The 20,093-nt window shown below is 40.9% G+C and overlaps 1 protein-coding gene across 22 annotated transcripts in view; it reads left to right on the top strand.

Moving 5' to 3' along the window:
• The window catches only part of chl1b (cell adhesion molecule L1-like b), a 689,122-nt gene that overhangs the window by 344,015 nt on the left and 325,014 nt on the right, over nucleotides 1–20,093 (top strand). For all 22 annotated transcript variants that reach the window (XM_052017114.1, XM_052017111.1, XM_052017119.1 and 19 more), the window contains 4 exons: nucleotides 4,750–4,861; nucleotides 5,278–5,462; nucleotides 15,280–15,411; nucleotides 18,511–18,654. In XM_052017114.1, coding sequence (XP_051873074.1) covers nucleotides 4,750–4,861; nucleotides 5,278–5,462; nucleotides 15,280–15,411; nucleotides 18,511–18,654 — 573 coding nt within the window. The remainder of the gene's footprint in view (nucleotides 1–4,749; nucleotides 4,862–5,277; nucleotides 5,463–15,279; nucleotides 15,412–18,510; nucleotides 18,655–20,093) is intronic.

Genomic DNA, 20,093 nt, shown 5'->3' with positions numbered 1-20,093 from the left:
TTCTGTCTAAAAATTACTCTGGATGTTGTGAAAAAAATCATAACATTAGCATAATTTGGTAAAACCTTTGTGACAACCTGTATGCAATTGTATTGCTGCTCAGCAGTTCTGCTGTTCACTTTTGCCTTCTCTTCTTAATGATTGCAGCCTCTAAAATATTCAAATAAAAGGCAAAGTCAATTTACTGGCATACTCTGGCTTCAAGTAAATTGAGGTACTCATTAATGATTGTCTGTTCCAAAAATTAGAAATTATATCATCTAAAAAAAGCTATTCCACACAGCAGGTAGAAACTGCAATTGAATTTCAAAGAAACCTCCTGACATCATTGTGCAATTGTGACACTATGGCGCTGCCTGTGAATATTAATGGTGAACTACAGATTCTGTATTAAACCTGCTATTATATACGACTTGCATTGTGAAAATCTCAGAGTAAATGTTTTTAACTGTTGTAGCTGATCTTTAGTTTAATCAAGCATCCAAATGTAGCTCTAATACAAAGAAGCACAAACAACTTATATTTCATTTATTTGAACTTAAAATCACTACATTTACCAAAATGTCTTGAAACAATAGCTCATTTAAAATGCTTTGAGCACTGCAACAGCAATAGTAGGAAAAGATAACTATTGTGTGCTTCTGAACTGAAGTAAGTTACCATGAAAGTTAGATTTTCCATAAAACCTGTGAGTGATGGTTTACACAATAGTTATCTAATAAAGGAGTTGTTGAGAAATAACACTTCTGAAATAGGAGTTGGGGCTGTCATGATGCATGTGGGTCAGATTCAAACTGATTCAACATTATCCTGTTTCTACTTTGTGATATGGAAGCTGAAATGCAGCAATAAGCAATAGGTTGTAGAGGTACTAGGAGGAAAAGACTAAAAGCTTCAGCTTCTGAGATGCTTCATCTGAAGTACAAATCTATTTTTGCCAAATGTATTTCAGATTTCAAACTTGCAAGGTCTTTATTTTCCTTTTTAAAAATGTATTAATTTCTTTGTAATGTCATTGTGGAGCTTTTTTGAAATACTGTCACATCTAAAGCTTGTAGCTTGTTTAGCTTCCTGCCTTCATAATTACCATTACTGTTCAATATTGAAATATTTATTTTCCCAACAAAAACATTCTGGATATAACCTACATGTGAACCCAGTGCCGTTTGTGAATAAAGATAATTTGTTCTGTATCTTTCATGTCTTAAGAAATCAATAACAAGAATTAACTGGATGTGATTGTTATCCTTTCTGGTCCTTTATGTTGAAAATCGAATGGTCTCGATTGTCCATGTTTCTTTTTATGATCAGCTGATAGGAGTTGTAATTTAGAGGAACTTTCCTGGTCCTGGCAGTTACTGCCCAGGAAAGAACCCGTATAAACATGGGTCAGGAATGAAACTCAGTCCAAGGTGACATTCAGACTTCTAAAACTTAGGTGTTTCTTTGTTAGAGCTGTCTGGTAACCTCAATCATGTGTTCTCTTTGCCTGGGAACCCATGTGCACATTTTCTTCAGTTCCATTTATATATTTTAAAGATGAATATTTTAGTTGAAACATAGAATAAGAGATCTGTCCAACATTTGGTTTATTCAAGATGTATAATGAGATATTAAAAATCCCGAATCCAATTGACTGGTGACACTTTATCTTCCCATTTATAACCTTGCAATTTTCTTTCTCGCACTGAGTTACTAGAACATGTATCACTTTATAATTGGTGGCTGAAGCGGAGGTTGTTGGGATGTGGCTATGTATTTGAAATGGACGTGGATTGGAGTAGTTAGCTCCGGGTGAAGAGCTAGGATAAATATGAAGGGTCAAGTGGTGGCCTCCAACAATGACATTTTTATTCTATGATCATTGGAGAAGAGTCATTTTACTTCAAGCAGATCTAGTCTTCCCTTCCTACAGTCATAGAACAATACAGCACAGATGCAGGCCCTTTGACCCAACCAGTCCATGCCGACCAGGGTGCCCATCTTGCTTGTCCCAATTTCCTGCTTTTGGCCCTTATCCCTCTCAGCCCCGCCCCTCCATGGGCCTATCCAAGTGTTTCTTAAATGGTACTATTATATCTACCTTAACCGCTTCCTCTGGCAGCTAATTCCACATACTCATCACCCTCTGCATGAAAACATTGCCCCTCAGGTCCCTTTTAAATCTTTTCCCTCTCACCTTAAACCTATGCCTCCGAGTTTTGGACTCCCCTACCCTGGGGAAAAGACTCTTGCCATCCACCTTGTCTATGGCTCTCTTAAGTTTAAACCCTTCTATAAGGTCAGTGTTGGTTCTGAATTCTGCAAAAGTCAACACTAAATAGAGATGCTACGTACTTAAACTGTGGCAGTGCTCAGCAGGAATAAAACATCACAGGCTCAAAAGGCATTGGATAACATATGTGCCTTTAAAGAGAGAGCTGATAAGGGCACAGGGAGAATGTAATGTAAGAGTACAAAGACAGAGTAGGAGAAGCCTTGTGACGTCAGCCAGTTAGGCTGAATGTGCTGCTTTAATGCCATGAATCCTGTGTATTCTACAGGCTATCTGACTTGAGAAGGTAACCTGGTTTATCTCTGTCTGCAGGGGTATCTTCCCCCTGCCCCCTCCCACCTCCCCAATAATCATTAAACACACGAACAATGCGTGCATATGCAATGTACATGTATAACCTGTCTTCTTAAAATGCTTTGCAAAAAGTGGTCAGATTTAAATACCTGTGCGTGGCTCTGTCTTCTGACATTTTATTGTTTAAACTACCAACCCTTTTTTTTGTCATTCGCCGAACTTAGTTTTTTTATATATGTTTTTACATGGATATTTAAAGCTTGTTTCTTCATAATCAGATGACTGGTGACATGATGATGAGCTTTTCAAGGTTTTGCTGTGAAGCCATTCTTTTTGCATAACTTTCAGAAGTACTGAATTTGTGGATAATAAAACAGAACCATAATTGTTCTATCTAATGGCCCAGAGTTTGCTACTAGTGGTGGAAAAAATATCCAGAGATTTTCAGCTGGCTTGTTGGCAAAGACACCCAGACTGTTTGAACAGGGTGCCCTCTGTTTCGAATCTGTGGCCAAGCGACTCTTCAACTCATCAGATTCAATTACCCACCTTGAGATACAGGTGACTACTCTGAAACAACTAGAGAAAATAAAGTTTTCTATTCACTGGATAGAAGACAAAGAATGTATCTTAATCATGCAATGAAGGGAGAGAAATAAAAGAAAATGAAGGGAAAAATCAAGAAATAAGATGTTGTCAGTAGAGGAAATTTGAAGTAAAGATAGAAATAGCTCAGAAATACTCAGCAGGAAAGGCAGCATCTTTTGGAGAAATAGACATTTTGCATAATCTTCTTATGTTCTTTAGATTATTGAAAATTGAAGGGTAGTCTGAGTGAAATGTTTAAAGTGTATTTAACGCAAGCTATTTCCTCTGCTGGGAGAATCCAGAACATTATCTGAAAATTAGAGCCAGGACGTTGAAAAGCAAAATTAGAAGATACTTGTTCTCTGAAGGGAAAATGTAAACCTGAAATTTTCAGGACCAAAATTGGCGTATTCGGGAAGGAGATCAAAGGATGTGGAACAACAAATGGAATTTAAGTAGAGATCAGCCATAATGGGAGAGCAGGCCTGAGAGACTGAACGGACTGAAGTGTATCCGATATGCTTAACATAAAGGCCTTAAACTGAGGCCTTGCCCATTGGTTCCAGTAGACAGATTGATAATGAAGACATCCTGGCATGTACAGTCATTATGATTTCTAGGTCTTGAAACTTGACATTTTAAGAAAGTAATCAAAATTTTGTACCTGGTTATACTTTCAATGTACTTCCTTTTCCCTTGATGCCACTTGCACAATGATTTACTTGCTAAGAAGGAGAGCATGTGAAAGTTTTATATGATTCTTTTCATACATCTACAAGTTGATTGACAGGTACACATATTTGCTTTAGGCTTTGCAAAACTTAAAGGCTAACTGAATATATAATTTATCGCTTATTTGACTAATATGTTTGCATGCATCGTAGTAGCTCTGATAATTAATTGTCGTTCAATAAATAAAATAATATGAGTAATTATAATGCAGAATAAATTGTTTATTCTATCACAATGGCATAATTCTGTATGTGGTCAAAAAGTCACGGATCATGTTGAGGTACTCCAGGGCAAGTTAACATCAGAGTAACAACTCACTGAAATCTGTAGTCATTTTACTTTAAGGTAGATTGTGTCTATGCATTAACTTATAGCCCATTTGTCACTTGTGTGGAGCCTGGCTTAGCTGAATAAGCTTGATTCAAGCAACCCCTTTACCACCAAAGTCTGCTGTGATAATGACATCTTATTCAAGACACTGGGCAGCAGGAAAATTCCTACTGTGAACAATAAATTTAGGACATTTAAATCTGGTGAACAACATTTTATATTACAGAGAGACTTCTGCCAGTATATATATAAAGTTGTGGGCTATTTAACTCATGGGAGATATTGGTTACGGGAAATGTGTTTCTGACGTTAACAATCTCTGATTGCATTTAAAAAAAAATTATTTCTGGTCATCTGAAATCCTTAGTTGAACACTAACCAAATTTTCATAAGTAGCTTGAATCTTCATTTTACTTTCTTTAACTGTTGTGCCACTAACTGAGCTCGTTAACAATATTTAAGCTACCATGATGAAAGTGATCCCTTATTCACCTGAGGTCACATTAAAATTGAATTTCTTTACCTTGCAGCAAATTCAATAAAAGATCGGTCCCCAAGTTTTCTGACACCTTCTGGTAGCAGCTCAAAGATAACTGCACTACGAGGAGAAACTCTTCAATTGGAATGTATTGCTGAAGGGCTGTGAGTAAAAACAAAGTAACCCTTGAAGCAATTAATGACCCGCTTTGTATGTATGAACAAGCAGTGACAGTTTGGCCTCTAAACAATGTTAGTCTTACCCCAGAGAAGATGGTGTACACATAGACATTCACCTTATTCATTAATTTTGCAACATTAACTTGTGATTTTGGTCAATTTACATAATGCTGTTCATTTCTAGAATTTCTTCACTGCTACATGTTTGCATGTATAGTATTAACAATGGTATTTTAATGGGTAATTATATTTTCAACAATGTTACCATAAGTAACATTAGCTATGTAATTATTTTGCAGATTATTTGTTAGTTTTACCCTAAATGTTCTAACTGATTTTCACTGTGAATTCTGGTTGACAGGATCAGATTATTATTCAACCATCTCTTGTTTCTTTCATAGTCCCACACCACAAATCTCTTGGTCTAAGGTAGATGGTGATATGCCCAAACATAGAGCAACAGAAGAGAATTTCAATAAAACTTTGAAGATAATTAATGTGACAGAACTTGATGATGGAAAATATCAGTGCAAGGCTGAGAATGCATTTGGTGCAGTGAAGCATGCTTTCTCTGTAATAGTGGAAGGTAATCTCCTTAGTTTTCCCTTTTTCAGGTCTGTTTTGACACTTTCATTTGGTAAGGATAACTTTTAATATGATAATACTTTTTACATCAACTTAGATAAACAGAACACAAATCATATTTTAACCACAATAAAAATAACTTGATTTTATTTTTTTTTAAATTGCATTATTTAAGTAGGAATTCAGTTAACCTGTGCAATGTAAAATGCAGGAATGATCAGCCCAATTAGTTTATTTCAACTCTTCTTTAAAAGTTGGCAAATCTTTCATAAAGAGCATATCAGGAATATTCTTGATCTTTGATTAATAAACCAGAGAAACTGGATATACTGCCTATTAAGTTAAATCTATCTATTTGGATTCAGTGCCAGAGAATTAAGACCATTTCAAGTAAACCCAAAATGAGATATCTGATCATTGATTTGTATTTAATTCTAACCTGGACACATTACCTGCTGATCTAAGTGCTTTTCGTTAAAATAATGTGGATTGGAATTCAGAACAGAATAGATGTATTGAATACCAAGACTTAAGTGTATAAGTATTTGCTGAAATGTAATGTAACTGTGCAATTGTATTTGTATGTAGGTTAAAATTGATCAGTTAGTCCACTGCCTCCACGTGAATTGCGTAATTGCTATGGGTACAGTTTCTTATCACTCAGATTGTGATCAGATGGTTTGGTAGTAGTACTTTTGATGAAAAGTTGATGCTTCAGAAGTTTGAGATGACTTAATAGTCAAGGGTATGAGTGTTTTGAAGGTTTGAAGAAAAAAGTTGAAGGAAATATCTTGTAAACTCTGAGAAGCAATAAGAAGAGGATTGGCATCAATGTCATCAAATAAGGGATGAAGTCCTGCAGAGTGAATATAGGGAGTTAGCTAAAGTTTAAAAAGGACATCAAAGGTTATAATTTCTGGATTACTCCTAGACCCATGTGCCAGTGAGGGTAGGAATAGGAGGATAGGGCAGATGAATACATGGTTGAGGAGCTGGAACATGAGGGAGGGTTTCAGGTTCTTGGACCATTGGGAACTCCTCTGGGGCAGAGGTGACCTGTACCAAGGTGGATGGGTTGCAACTGAACTGGAGTGGGACCAATGTCATGGCGGGGGGATTGACTAGAGCTACTCAGGAGAGTTTAAACTGGCAGAGGTTGCACCCAAAGTTGTAGTGAGGCAGATGAGAAAGATGAGGCAAATAGAAATTAGAGCAAGCAAGAACAGGAGGCAGGACAGTCAGGGGCAGGACAGAGAGCAAGGAAGGTCTGATCGGCTAAGCTGCATTTATTTTAATGCAAGAAGCCTGACGGGTGCAGCAGATGAGCTTAGGGCATGAAAAGGCACATGGGATGGGATGTGATATGATAGCTATTATCGACTGAGTGATGGGCAGCTTCATGTTTCTGGATGCAGATGCTACAGGCATGATAAATATGGAAGTGAGGGGGAATTGCATTTTTGATTAGGAAGAACATCACAGCAGTACTTAAAGAGGATATTCATGGGGGATCATCCAGTGAGGCTGTATGGGTAGAACAGAGGGTGGTGGTAGATGGAGCGTATTCTGCCTGGAGGTCAGTGACCAGTGGTGTTCCGCAGGGATCTGTTCTGGGACCCCTGCTCTATGTGATTTTTAGAAGTGATTTGGATGAGGATGTGGAAGGGTGGGTTAGTAAATTTGCAGATGACACGGAGGTTGGTGGTGTTGTGGATAGCGTAAAAAGTTGCTGCAGGTTTCGACAGGACATTGATAGGATGCAGAGCTGGGCTGAGAAATGGCAGATGGAGTTCAACCCGGAAAAAATGTGAAGTGATGCACTTTGGAAGATCAAATTTGAAGGCAGAACACAAGGTTATTGACAGGACCCTCAGCAGTGTGGAGGAACAGAGGGATCTGGGGTTCACGTCCATAGGTCCTTCAAAGTTGCCGCACAGGTCGATAGGGTTGTTGAGAAGGCGTATGGTGTGTTGGCCTTCATGAGTCAGGGTATTGAGTTGAAGAGCCGCGAGGTGATGTTTGCAGCTCTATAAAACTCTGGTTAGAACACACTTGGAGGATTGTGTTCAGTTCTGTTGCCTCATTATAGGAAGGATGTGGATGCTCTGGAGCGGGTGCAGAAGAGGTTTACCAGGATGCTGCCTGGATTGGAGAGCATGTTTTATGAGGATAGGTTGAGCAAGCTAGGACTTTTCTCTTTGAAGCGAAGGAGGATGAGAAGTGACTTGATAGAGGTGTACAAGATGATAAGAGGCATAGATTGAGTGGACAGTCAGAGACTTTTTCCCAGGGCAAAAATGGCTAACATGAGGGGGCATAATTTTAAGGTGATTGGAGGCAGGTACAGGGGGGATGTCAGAGGCAAGTTCTTTACACAGAGAGTGGTGGATGCGTGGAATGCACTGCCTTCAGAGGTGGTAGAGACAGATACATTAGGGACATTTAAGAGACTCTTAGATAGCCACATGAATGACAGAAAAATGGAGGGCTATGTGGGAGGGAAGGATTAGATAGATCTTAGAGCAGGACAAAATGTCGGATCAACATCGTGGGCCGAATGGCCTGTACTGTGCTGTAATGTTCTATGCAACTTGGAAATAAGAAGGGGGTGAATTCTTTGATGTGATTGTATTATAGATCCCCCAATTAATCAGTGAGAATTAGAGCAGCAAATATAAAGTGAGATGGCCGATAGCTGCAGGAATAATAAGGTTGTAATAGTAGATGATTCTAACCCTAATATTGAGTGGGACAAACAAAGTGCCAAGGGATTAGATGGGGCAGAGTTTGTTCAGTGGGTCTAGGAAAGTTTTCTCAAGCGATTGTGTAGATGGCCCTTCTAGAGAGGGGGCAACACTCGACCTCCTCCTTGGAAATGAGGCTGGGCAAGTTGCTGAAGTGTCAATGGGGGAGCACTTTGGAACCAGTGATCATAATGCTATTAGTTCTAAAATAACTGCAAAAGATACAAAATTGGCTTGGTGGAAGGGTCAGAAGGTGGCGGTGGAGGGTTGTTTTACAGATTGCAGGCCTGTGACCAGTGGAGTGCTGCAGGGATCAGTGCTGGGTCCACTGTTGTTTGTCATACAGTATATGATAACGATTTGGATGAGAGTGCAGGCGGCACGGTCAATAGATTGCGGGTGACACCAGGATTGGAAGGACACCAAAAAAGAGGACGTGATTAAGATGGAGGGGGTGCAGAAAAGATTCACGAGGATGTTGCCGAGACTGGAGGGCTTGAGTTATCAGGACAGACTGGATAGGCTAGGATTGTTTTCCTTGGAACAAAAGTGGCGGAAGGGTGACCATACAGAGTTTTAAAAAACTACGAGGGGCGTAGATAAGGTGGATGATCAAAGTCTTCTTCCCACATTAATTATTGGTATTGGTTTATTACTGTCACTTGTACTGAGGTACAGTGAAAAAATTGTCTTGCATACTGATCGTACAGGTCAATTCATTACACAGTGGGAGTCTAAAACTAGAGGGCTGGATTTAAGCTGAGAGGAAAACGATTTAAAGGGGACCTGAAGAGCAAGGTTTTGCACACAGAGAATGGTGGGTATATACAACAAGCTGCCAGAGGCAGGTACAATTACAATATTTAAAGGACGTTTCAACACCTTCATGGATTGGAAAGGTTGAGAGGGATATGGGCCAAACACAGGCAGATGGGACCATCTCAGGAAGGTCCTTAGTAGGCATGGGTGAGTTGGGCTGAAGGGCCTGGTTTCATGCTGTATAATTCAACGACTCCAGGATAGGATTGTGCTACTGCTATGGGCTAAATTGTTATTGATTTGGCTTGCTGCCAGGATTCACTACCACCCTCTTCCCACGCACATACTAAACTGAAACAGATGGGAGGGTCCAAACGCCCTGGCCCTCCCAATTCAGGAGTCAGGCTGGAGCGAGTTGCAGTGAGGCCTCAATGGTGACTCGGTCCCGTACGTTTGAGTCATCACCCCCCAGAAAACCCTGACAGTCTTTGACAGGTGGCGAGGCTGGAGGAACAGCCTCATCTGTGAGACCGTGTAAAGTGTTTAAGTGTCTCTGATAGAGTCACTGATTCACTCAGACCTTATAGCAGGCACTTCAGCCCACCAAGTCTGCACCAACTATCAACCACTCATTTGCACTGTTCCTGCACTAATCCCATTTTTTATTCTTTGTACATTCCTATCAACAGTGGCCAAGCAGTCTTCCAACCCAAATGTCTTTGGGATGTGGAAGGAAACCAGGGCACCCATAAAAACACCCATGATCACAAGGAAAGTATACAAACTCCAGGCTGACAGCACCAGATGTCAGGGTTTAAACAGTGGTCACTGAGCCTATGAGACAGCAGCTCTCAGATCCAAATGATCCAAAGAACTGAAATTACTTGAAGTAATTTATGCTTTAATAAATATGATTGAAAACACGAAAAAGTAAAAGCTTTCAACTGGAGGGGGAAAAATTTTAAAGAAAAGAAATAACTGAATGCCTGTTCTGGTCTGTCTGGTGTCGGATAACAGAGATGAATCCCTAGCATACTGGTGGGAAATCCCGGAATGTCTGGGACCCTGCCATTGGACTCCATATACCAGCATCCGTTATTCGGCATTTCTTAGACTTAAGCGAGGCAGTACAAGTATGGGATGTACTTACTAGCAACCAGCTGAATGCCAGTGATTTCTTTAGCAGCCATTGGCTACAGTCAACTCCTTTTAGCCCTATAGTTTGTCAAGTGCTTGGGTCACATGATGAATTTCAGAAGCAGTTTTCTCATCCACTTACTCACTTACTCATCATCTCCAAAAGATTGGATACACCCAATCTGGACTGCAGCTTGAGAAATTGGCTAAAAGTATTTCACTGCATTTATAACTCTACCAATTGCATGGAAGGTAGTGAGGAGTAGTACAATATTGACCTCATTAGCATCCTCAGCCATTTAATGAACTAATGGGAACAGTAACTTGATCCATTTTATAAATGAGTAATCTTTGGTTCACCAGATTGATCCTGGGATGCAGGATTGTCTGATGAGAGATTTATCAAACCTGCACAATTCTAAAGGAACTTGATGGGGTAGATGCAGACTTGATACCTTCCTGGTTGGGGTGTCCAGAACCAGGGTCACAGTCACAAAAAAAGGGGTTGGCCATTCAGAATTGGGAAAAGAAGACATTTCTTCACCCAGATGGTGCTGAATCTTTGGAACTTTGTCTCCAAAGGAACTGTGGAACTCAGTTGTTGAGTAACTCCTGGACAGAGAGTTTTGGATATTAAAGGATAGGATTGGTACAGGAAGGGTCACAGAGGTAAAAGATCAGATATGATTTCTGTTGTATGGACAAGGAGGGGTGAGGGGGCGAATGACCTATTTTTGGTTCTAGTTCTTGTTTTTACTGGGTGGGGTTGTTGTTGGAGTGGGGGAAATGGACTTGATCAATCTGTTTTTTGCCAGAGCAAATTGATTGTGACCATAGACTGATTGGCACATATGGTGGAGAGTGAAGCAATCCACGTTAACGTGTTATGATGCTTTGAGAATGGGCAGGGAAATTGTGGAGGCTTGTATAAAGAAAAATGACTGAAGAGAAAAGGAAACCTATTTTAAATGAATGACTGGCCTCATGGGTTTATGATACTGCCTTTCCCTTGCCCTCGATATAGAAAGTGTCCTGAAACAGATTTTTGAAGTCGATAACTGATTTGAAATGCGGCACATTTGAAATGTTGTGATTTGGGGATGGAATGAAGCATGAATAGACATCTGAATACTTTTTAAGCTAATGGTTTGAAGTACACAACATAAGATGGGATGATAATGAAATGCTTACCAGAAGGAATCTCCTGTTACCATTCTGGTTACTGACGAATCGTTCTTAATCTCCTTGCTTTCCTTCTTTTTAAGCTAATGTACTCCACCTAGTGGAAATCTTTTATAATTATTCCGTAAAGTTTAATAGAGCGAAGAACAAAATAAGTGTAATTTTAACTATTTAAAATACTGATCCAATGACCTTTTTTGCATATCTACTTTAGGATTGAAAAGATATTTTACTGGCATTGAAAACTGAATGTTAATTGATGATAGTTCAGAGGGAAAAATGCAGTGTTGTGGGAATACCTCGACTACTTCAATGCAGTGTTTCATGAAGAAGGAATCTACTCAGGGGAACCAAGGCGTGGGCAATTAGTACTAGCTTTATTAGCAATGCCCAAATCCCAGGAACGATTTTATGAAAACAAAGAGACAATTACCAATTTAAATTGCTTGAAGTTTAATCATAATCTGGACAATTTTCTGGAGTCAAATTCAATTACAGAAACTTAGTTCTTTTGTGTAAAATAGCTTCTCTGTGAGAAAAAGGCAAAAGAAAAAGATGTTTATTTGTTATAATTTCTTTGCATAACATTATTTTTCTACATAGCATTCATTAAAAAATAAATCCAGAACCCTCCTGTCCTTGGATCCACAACTTGGATTGTGTTCTTGATTTAACATTGATGTTGGGGAATCTCCATCTGCAGGATATTCTCATTGTGTGCCTGACACTAGAACTCCATTTTCTCTTTACATATTTCCAAAGCTTTTATTAGAATTGGTGGTTTAACTAGGACGAAGCAAATCATTCCTGGCACTGATGTTAGATTCTATTCTGCTCCAGGGACACAGTGATGTTGAAATTGATAGTTTTTAGCATGTTCAACTTTTAATGGATTTGCAAGAGGCTTCACATTCCTAAACCATTCACTAAAACAACAAAGGATGTTTGGACCCTTTAGTTAAGGATTGGAGCCTTAACAAAATTGAATAGCTTTACAATTTATTGGTGGGCTTCCCTTCTGGAATTTCTGCTGTCATATTGAGGAAATTAAGTTATCCTGGTGCCAGAATCTAGCACCACCGAGGTTAAGACACAAGAGATTCTGCAGATGCTGGAATCTGGAGCAAATTACCTCTGCATCCAACATTTCATTCTCCGCAACTTCTGCCACCAACAAGAGGATCCCACCACCAGGCGCATGTTCCCCTCTTCTCCCCCCCCCCCCCACTCTGTCTGCTTTCCACAGGGATCACTCTCTCCACGATTCCATTGTCCACTCATCCCTCCCCACTGATGACCCTCCTAGCACTTATCCCTGCAACCATACAAAGTGCTACCCCTGTCCCTACAGGCCCTAGACAGTTCTCCCAGGTGAGGCACTGCTTCACCTGTGAATCTGAGGGTGTCATTTATTGCATCTGGTGCTTCTGGTGCAGCCTCCTCTTCGTCGGTGAGACCCGACGCAGGTAGGGTGACCGCTTCGACGAGCACCTTCACTCCATCCGCCACAAAAGCAAGGATCTCCTGGTGGTCAGCCACGTCTACTCCACATCCCACTCCCATACTGAAGTGTCTATCCATGGCCTTCTGTACTGTCATGTTGAGGCCAGACACAGGTTGGAGGAACAATACCTCATATTCCGCCTTGGTAGTCTCCAACCTGATGGCATCAACATCGATTTCTCTAACTTCCGGTAACCCCTCCCCTCTTACACCCCCCCCCCCCCCCCCATTTCCCTTACCTTTGTTTTCCCTCATTCAGCCCCCTCACCCCTTCTCTTTCCCCTCCCCTGCCCTCATGACCTGCCCATCTATTCCCCACCTCCTTCCCTTTATTCCATGGTCTACTGTCCTCTCCTACCGATTCCTCCTCTAGCCCTTTGCCTCTTCTACCTGTCACCTCTTGGCTTCTTACATCTGCCCCCCCCCTCCCACCGACCCTCACTTATGACCTGCCAGCCTGTGCTCCTCCCCCTCCCCAACGTTCTTATTCTGGCTTCTGCCCTCTTCCTTTCCAGTCCTGATGAAGGGTCTCAACCCAAAACATCGACTGTTTATTTCCCTCCATAGATGCTGCCTGACCTGCTGAGTTCCTCCAGCGTTTTGTGTGTGTTGTTACCACAGCAGTTAATTCTAGTGATTTTGGTAACGGTAGCACTGCATTATGGGCATGCACTGCATTATGGGCATGCTTTGTTTATCAGCAGTAGTTCTGTTCTATCAAAATTCGTACTTCTTGTTGTGGATTTCTTGTTGTAGATCTTGAGTGGGACTTGCAAAGGTTTTAGATTGTTGGATGCTGACAAAATATCTGTTTGTTTCAAAAGAATAGTAGCAACAGGAACAGTAATGGTGGGGCTGCTAGCAGGGCTGCGGCTTTGCAGCTCTGGTGACCTGGGTTCAATCCTGACCCCCCGGTGCTGTCTGTATGGAGTTTGCACATTCTCTGGTGCTCTGTTTTCCTCCCACGTCCCTAGGACATGGGTCGGTAGGTTAGAGAAACAAGGGACTGCAGATGCTGGAATCGAGATGAAAAACACGATGATGCTGGAGGAACTCAGCAGGCCAGGCAGCATCCATGGAGAAAAGCAGGCGGTCAATGTTTTGGGTCTGGACCCTTCTTCAGAACTGTTGGTGGGTTAATTAGCCACTGTGAATTGCCTTTAGTGTATATAGGTGAGTGGTAGAATCTAAAGGGAATTGAGGAAAATGTGGAGAGAATGGAATAAGATAAGTGTAGATGTGTGTCTGTTGGTCGGTGCACACTCAATGGGCTGAAGGACCCTCCTCTGTCCTATATGAGAACTCACCACCTTCCCAGATCTACCCATCATTGACTGAACACAACTGTAACAGGATCAATCTGAGGGGAAAAAGAACAGAAATGAAGCCAGTTTTTATTTGTTTGTTTCATAGGAATATGAATTTGGAGCAGCAATAGACCAGTTAGCCTCTCAACAATGCTCTGTCATTTAATGATCGAAGTGTAGCTTCTATTCTGTGTTCCCATCTATTCTTGGTAACCTATTATCCCCTTGATTGTCGAATATATACCTCCCTCTGTCTTAAAAAATATTCAAAAGACTCTGCTTCCACTGTCTTTCCAGAGTTCCAAAGACCCATGGCCCTCTGTGAAAAAATGTTGCCTTTATCTCTGCCTGAAATGGGTTATCCCTTGTTTCAAATCAGTGGCCCCCAGTTCCAGCTTCACTGCCAGGAGGAAGCATCCTTTCTACACTCTTTCTGTCAAAGTTTCTCAGGATCTTTTATGTTTTAATCAGCTTCTCCACCTCCCCCCGCCACCTCCTCTTAAGATCCACAAGATATAAACCTAGCCCATCCAACCTTTCCTCATAAGATAACCTGCTCAATCCAGCTGAATGCTGTTGGGGTTGCTACAGAGGTCAGCATTTATTGTCCATCCCTAAATGGTCAATAGGCACAATGAGGCACTCCCTTGGACCACTGCAGTCCTGCTGGTGAAGGTACCCCTGCAGTATAGTTGGCAAGGGAATTCCAGGATCTGGATCTAGATCCAACAAAGATGAAGGAAAGCTGATGCATTTTCCAGGATGATGTGTGACTTAGAGGAGGACCTGCATATTGTGATGTTTCCATGTGTCTGCTGCCCTTGTCCTTCCGTGATTTGGGAGGTGTTTTGGAGTAGTCTAGACAAGTAACTGCAGCGCAGTTTGCAGATGATACACAAAGAAGGCCTGTCCGCCTGTGGTGGAAGGAATGAATGTTTAGGGTGGTGCCTGGTTTGCCCTGGATGATGCAGAGTTTCTTGAGCCGCTGTGGTGTTTCTGTAGGAATTGAACTGAAAGATGACCCTTCATCAGCAAAAGAAAATATTTCATCAACATAAATTTTACATTGTGGTAAATAATGTAATATGCATGATGTACTCTTACTTGTGCTCATGATGCAAGTTACCATTTTATACATCAATAATGTAGATAATTCCTTCATGTTTTTAATTTTACCTTTTTATAGCTGCTCCTTACTGGATCAAAAAACCCAGAAGTCAGGTATATTTCTCAGAAGAAAATGCTGAATTGGAATGTGAGGTAGATGGTAACCCACAACCTGAAGTCCAATGGAAAGTGAATGGGAAGCTTGTGAATGGTAAGAAATATTTGTTGACAAAGAAAAGTTAGATATGGGGGGGGGGGGAGCCAAGGGTTGGTTTTGGTAAGGGATATTTGTGACAAAGAAAGGTTAGATACGGTGGGATGGAGGTGGGGAGGCTGCAGGAGGAGGTGGGGTACGGGTAGCCAAGGGTCTGTTTTGATGTTTAAAGGTAATCCAACAAAATGTTTGAGGAGAGATTAAAGGAAATATTTTCTTGGTCTGTGTATGATAATTGTATGAATTGGAATCATATCTGCAAACAACTTCTTGTCATAAAATTGGAATATTCTCACTGAATTTTGATACTGGTTGCTTGGTATGTGCCTTCATGTTTCTAATGCCTGTCACTGAAAATTCTGGGAATTTTTACTGAATCTGGGCGCTTGGTACTGTTATTCCTCTCATGTTAAATGTTCATAACCTAAACCTTCAAATCTCTGGTGTTCAGTTTACATTAACCACCTGTTGTGCTTCTCTTTTTGTAAATCTGGCCCAGGAGGGCAAAGGGACCATATTTGATCCCCCCATCCCCACACCAGGGATTTAGTACTTAACTTCCAGGGTAGATTTATAGTTCAGTGCAGGCAACCTGTATGGTTATGTGATAACATGCTTTTCCTTGAGAGTGTCTTTGTCATCTATGCCAGCTCCTGCCATTTACTTCCATTGAGTTCTTTAGTTGCAGATTAGCATGATTGCACTGTAAACCCAACATTAAGCAGAGAGGATTTTTTGAAACTTTTGCTGCATTATTCCAAATTTCCAGCAGACTTTAAGAAGCTCAGTGCGCTCTTATTTCAGGGTACGGAAATGAGAAAAGATCAGATAATGTACAAAGGTACTGGCCTTGATTTTGAGGTAACAGCAGTGAAACTGTAATAGTTCACCAGTACTAACTGACAGTAACATCTGCAGTTCTGCACACGTGTATGTGACTCTGGAAATGTAAGAGTTGGTGGCAGTGGTTGGTCCTGGTGCTGGAATTCAGTGTGAGAGTGGGATGTTGCTGTGATATTCCCTGTCACTTCGAGTAGGGAATCCACCTGATGATCCTTTCCCAGGTTGGAAGTGATGTAGGCATTGCTTCCATACTGATTTGCTTGGAAGAGAAAACCTGCAGTAAATATTTATTAATTTAGATTTCCTCTGATGCTTTGATGGGTTTGAAAATATTTGTGAATTTGCAGGTGTTTTACTTTTCAAGTTGTTGTTTTGGCATTTCCGGGTAAGTTGAGGAGCATGGCTGAGCTGGCTCCTGACACTTTTACCTTTTTCACAGACAAGTCTTGCTTTGGCTGCTCCATGAGATGTTCCTTTTGCAACCTGAAGCCCTGCCTGCTAAGCGTTCTGGCTCAGCAGGAGGACATGGTTCAGCTTCCCCCACAATCCCCCACACCCCCCCCCCCCCACACCAAAAGTTCCCAGTGGGAGAACTGTGTCAGAGAAGTTGTTTTTCTTGAGGTTAGAAGCAACGATCGATTTGTCCAGTTGTCTTTAATTACACCTGGCTGGATCTGATAGTTCAGTGCCTGAAGGGAAAAGCAAGGTCTGAGTGCTTTTACAAGACATGAATTAGCTGCAGAATTACAGCATGGAAGTGATTGGTTTTTGCCTCTCCTCATCTTCCCTTCCTCCTCTTCCCACATCCTCCTGTCCTCATTCCCTCCCTCCTCTACTCCTCCCCTGCCTCCCTCTTCCTTACTCGTTCAAAGATCGAGTGACTTAGTGCGCCATCATTCCTTCCAATTGCTGGGGTTCATTTTGTACCATATCAGCATGTGCAATGGCTCGTATTTTTCTCTGTGTAGTAACATTGAGCAGGGCCAAGGTTTGCCTCCAAGTTGTTGCTGTTCTTTCTGCTTATTATTAATGACCATCACCATGATTGAGATTGATGCTGTTTTTCTTTAAAGAAGGATTCCAGTGGAAATGAGGTCAAACAGAGGTTAATATTACTTGTGCAAGTTATTTTCAATGTTCTTGTACTATTATAAATAGCCAGGTTACTGTGCAGGATTCTAGCCATGAACCAAGGACTCGGTTTCAGTCTGCAAAAAAAAACAGAAAATACTGGAAACATCCAGTAGATCAGAGTTAATATTTCAAATCCAAGACCCTTTGTCAGAACTGGGAAAGAGAGATAAAGAAAGGTAATTTTAGGTTGCAGAGAAGAAGCTGGAAGTAATAGGCAGGGTAAAGGGAATATCTGTGATCAGTTGAGACCAGGTCAAATGGGTAATTGGAGCATTTAGAGGGTGATTATGCTGCTCTGTCAGTGTTATGTGTTGCTAGTAGCAGGGCTGGGGGACATAGCCAACAGGTCAGGCTGTACTGCCCGAGAAAGAAAAACTGAACTAAAATCAGAGGGATGGCTGAGAGCGGAAACAGACACTGTTTCAGAACTGGCCATTTTTCTGCATTCTTCTCTCCAATTTAAAATGACCTTTTTTCTTCTTTCTTTTCCAGTTCTGACAAAGGTTCTCTGACCTGAAATGTTAGTGCTGTTTCTCTTTCCACAGATGCTGCCTGTTTTGCTGAATGTTTACATTTTTCTGTTTTTATTTCAGATTTCCATTGCCTGCAGGTGTTTTCTTGATTTTTCATATTTTTGGAATTCAATCCATGCCCTGGGTGAAGATGAAGAGAGAGAGATTGTGGGCTGGATTGGGGTTCTAAGGAAATTGGAGATGATGTAAAGGCAGCTTAATGCCAAAAGCTTGCTTGGTTCATGCAGATTTTGTTTCTGAGTTCCTTCATTTTAAGAATGATCAGTTTCCAACAAATTGGCGGTGTGTGATTTGCATCACAAAGCAAGGAGGAAAAGCTTTGAAAGTTTTAAGAAAAGTTGTTTAACAAGTAAACGACTATAATAATGAAAAAGGTGCAGGGTTAGCTTTTGTAGATTGAAACTGATGGACCAAAAAGGAGCTATCACATTTTAGTTGTAACACCTCCGTGAATTAATTGAAGTAGCTGCATTCAGTGTTTCCTCACCATTATTTGTCACCAAAAATCAATAGTAGCATGAGATGAAAATTGCTCTGCAAGAAAATTGATGGCCCTTAATAAGAAATAAATTTTTATGTATTACAGAGACGCAGCCTGCCATAAATCGCAAGATTTCTCAAGGTGTTATCACTCTCACAAATCTGCAGCTGAATGACAGTGCAGTCTATCAGTGTGAAGCTTCTAATAAGCATGGATCCATTCTTGCCAATGCAGTTGTCAATGTCCTAAGTAAGTGCAAATGTTGAATAATTGTTTATTGTGCACTTTTACCCCACTGAGATAGGACTTGTCAAGCCACTTATTCATTTTATTCTTGTAAATTCTGTTCGTAAATGTAAAAGCAAACCATTAGGAAAATACTCCACTTAAAGTTTTCATGTTTCTTCAATATGTTGGCAGTTTATTTTGCAGAAAGTAATTCTTAAATGTAATACAATGACACTCTTATTTTACAACCCTTATATTGCATTTACTGGAAGGTGACAGAAAACTAAAACATACTTAAAATGAAAAAAAATGAATGATGTAAAATAAGTTCATATAATTTCATCTCTTCAGGTGAAAATGCAAACCACACTCTGCAATGCTATCGTGAATGGATTGATGACAGTACTAATAATGCAGCAGAGGAAGGGTACAATAATTGCACACAAATCAGAACATGATTAATTTTTTTTCCTCACTATTTCAGTTGCTCTTAAATAATTTGGGAATATTTCTCTGATGCACTTGCTATCAAATCGATTATTCAGAAATCTTCTGTATCTCATTGACTAATGGGCCAGATCTTGCTGGATTCTGACACCCACCCATACCCCCATACCCTTGACCAGGCTCTATTCATTTGCTTGCAATAACCTCGTAAAGCTGCAAGGCACCCAACAACCTTAAGGTCTCACCAGTGTGGCCATTCTGTCACTGGGCCTTGAGCAGTGTTAACTGAGGCTCCTTCCACAGATGGCCCCTGATGACCTTCTGAAAAGCTCGTGCTCTCGTAATACTTTTTCAAACATCTCTCATAATAGACAGATAGCAACAGTTAATTTTTCTTTTAATCATTGAAACTTTTATTAATAAAAAAATAATAAATTGAAGGAGCACCATTAAATCACTCAATTTAATTGAAGCAAAACTAAACAAAAGCCCTGTTACGTTTTTATTAATGATCAGCAGCCTTGTTCATGTGACTGGGACCGTGGTGGATGCACCAACTATGTCTGGCATAAAACTGAAGGGATGAATGTAAACTGTATCCTGCCCCTTGGAACACACCCAGGAACAGAATGGAGGGTCATATGTAGATTGCCTCTGACCTCCAGTGTGTTCTTTGCTTTTTTCACATATTCATAGTCTCAGATTTTATTATGACGTAGAAGGAGTCTATGCAGGTTCGCAGAACACTCTGATCATTCTCCCACTTATTTCCCAGTAACCTGCTCTCAATGTGTCCGCCCGTTTCACCAACCCCCCCCCCCCCCCCCCCCCCCCCGATTCTCTAACTTCCTACCCACACCAGCGGTTAGGGTTACCAGCCAGTCTGTCTTTGGGATGAGGGAGGTAACCAGAGCTGCCCAGGGGAAACTTACACGGTTCACATGGAGTATGTGCAAACTCCAGACCAACAGCATCAGGATCGAGCCTGAGCTGCTGGAGCTGTGAGGTAACAG

Source organism: Pristis pectinata, chromosome 6, assembly GCF_009764475.1.
Source record: "Pristis pectinata isolate sPriPec2 chromosome 6, sPriPec2.1.pri, whole genome shotgun sequence".
In the NCBI taxonomy this organism is placed as follows: Eukaryota; Metazoa; Chordata; class Chondrichthyes; order Rhinopristiformes; family Pristidae; genus Pristis; species Pristis pectinata.
This window is presented reverse-complemented; position numbering and strand designations above follow the sequence as displayed.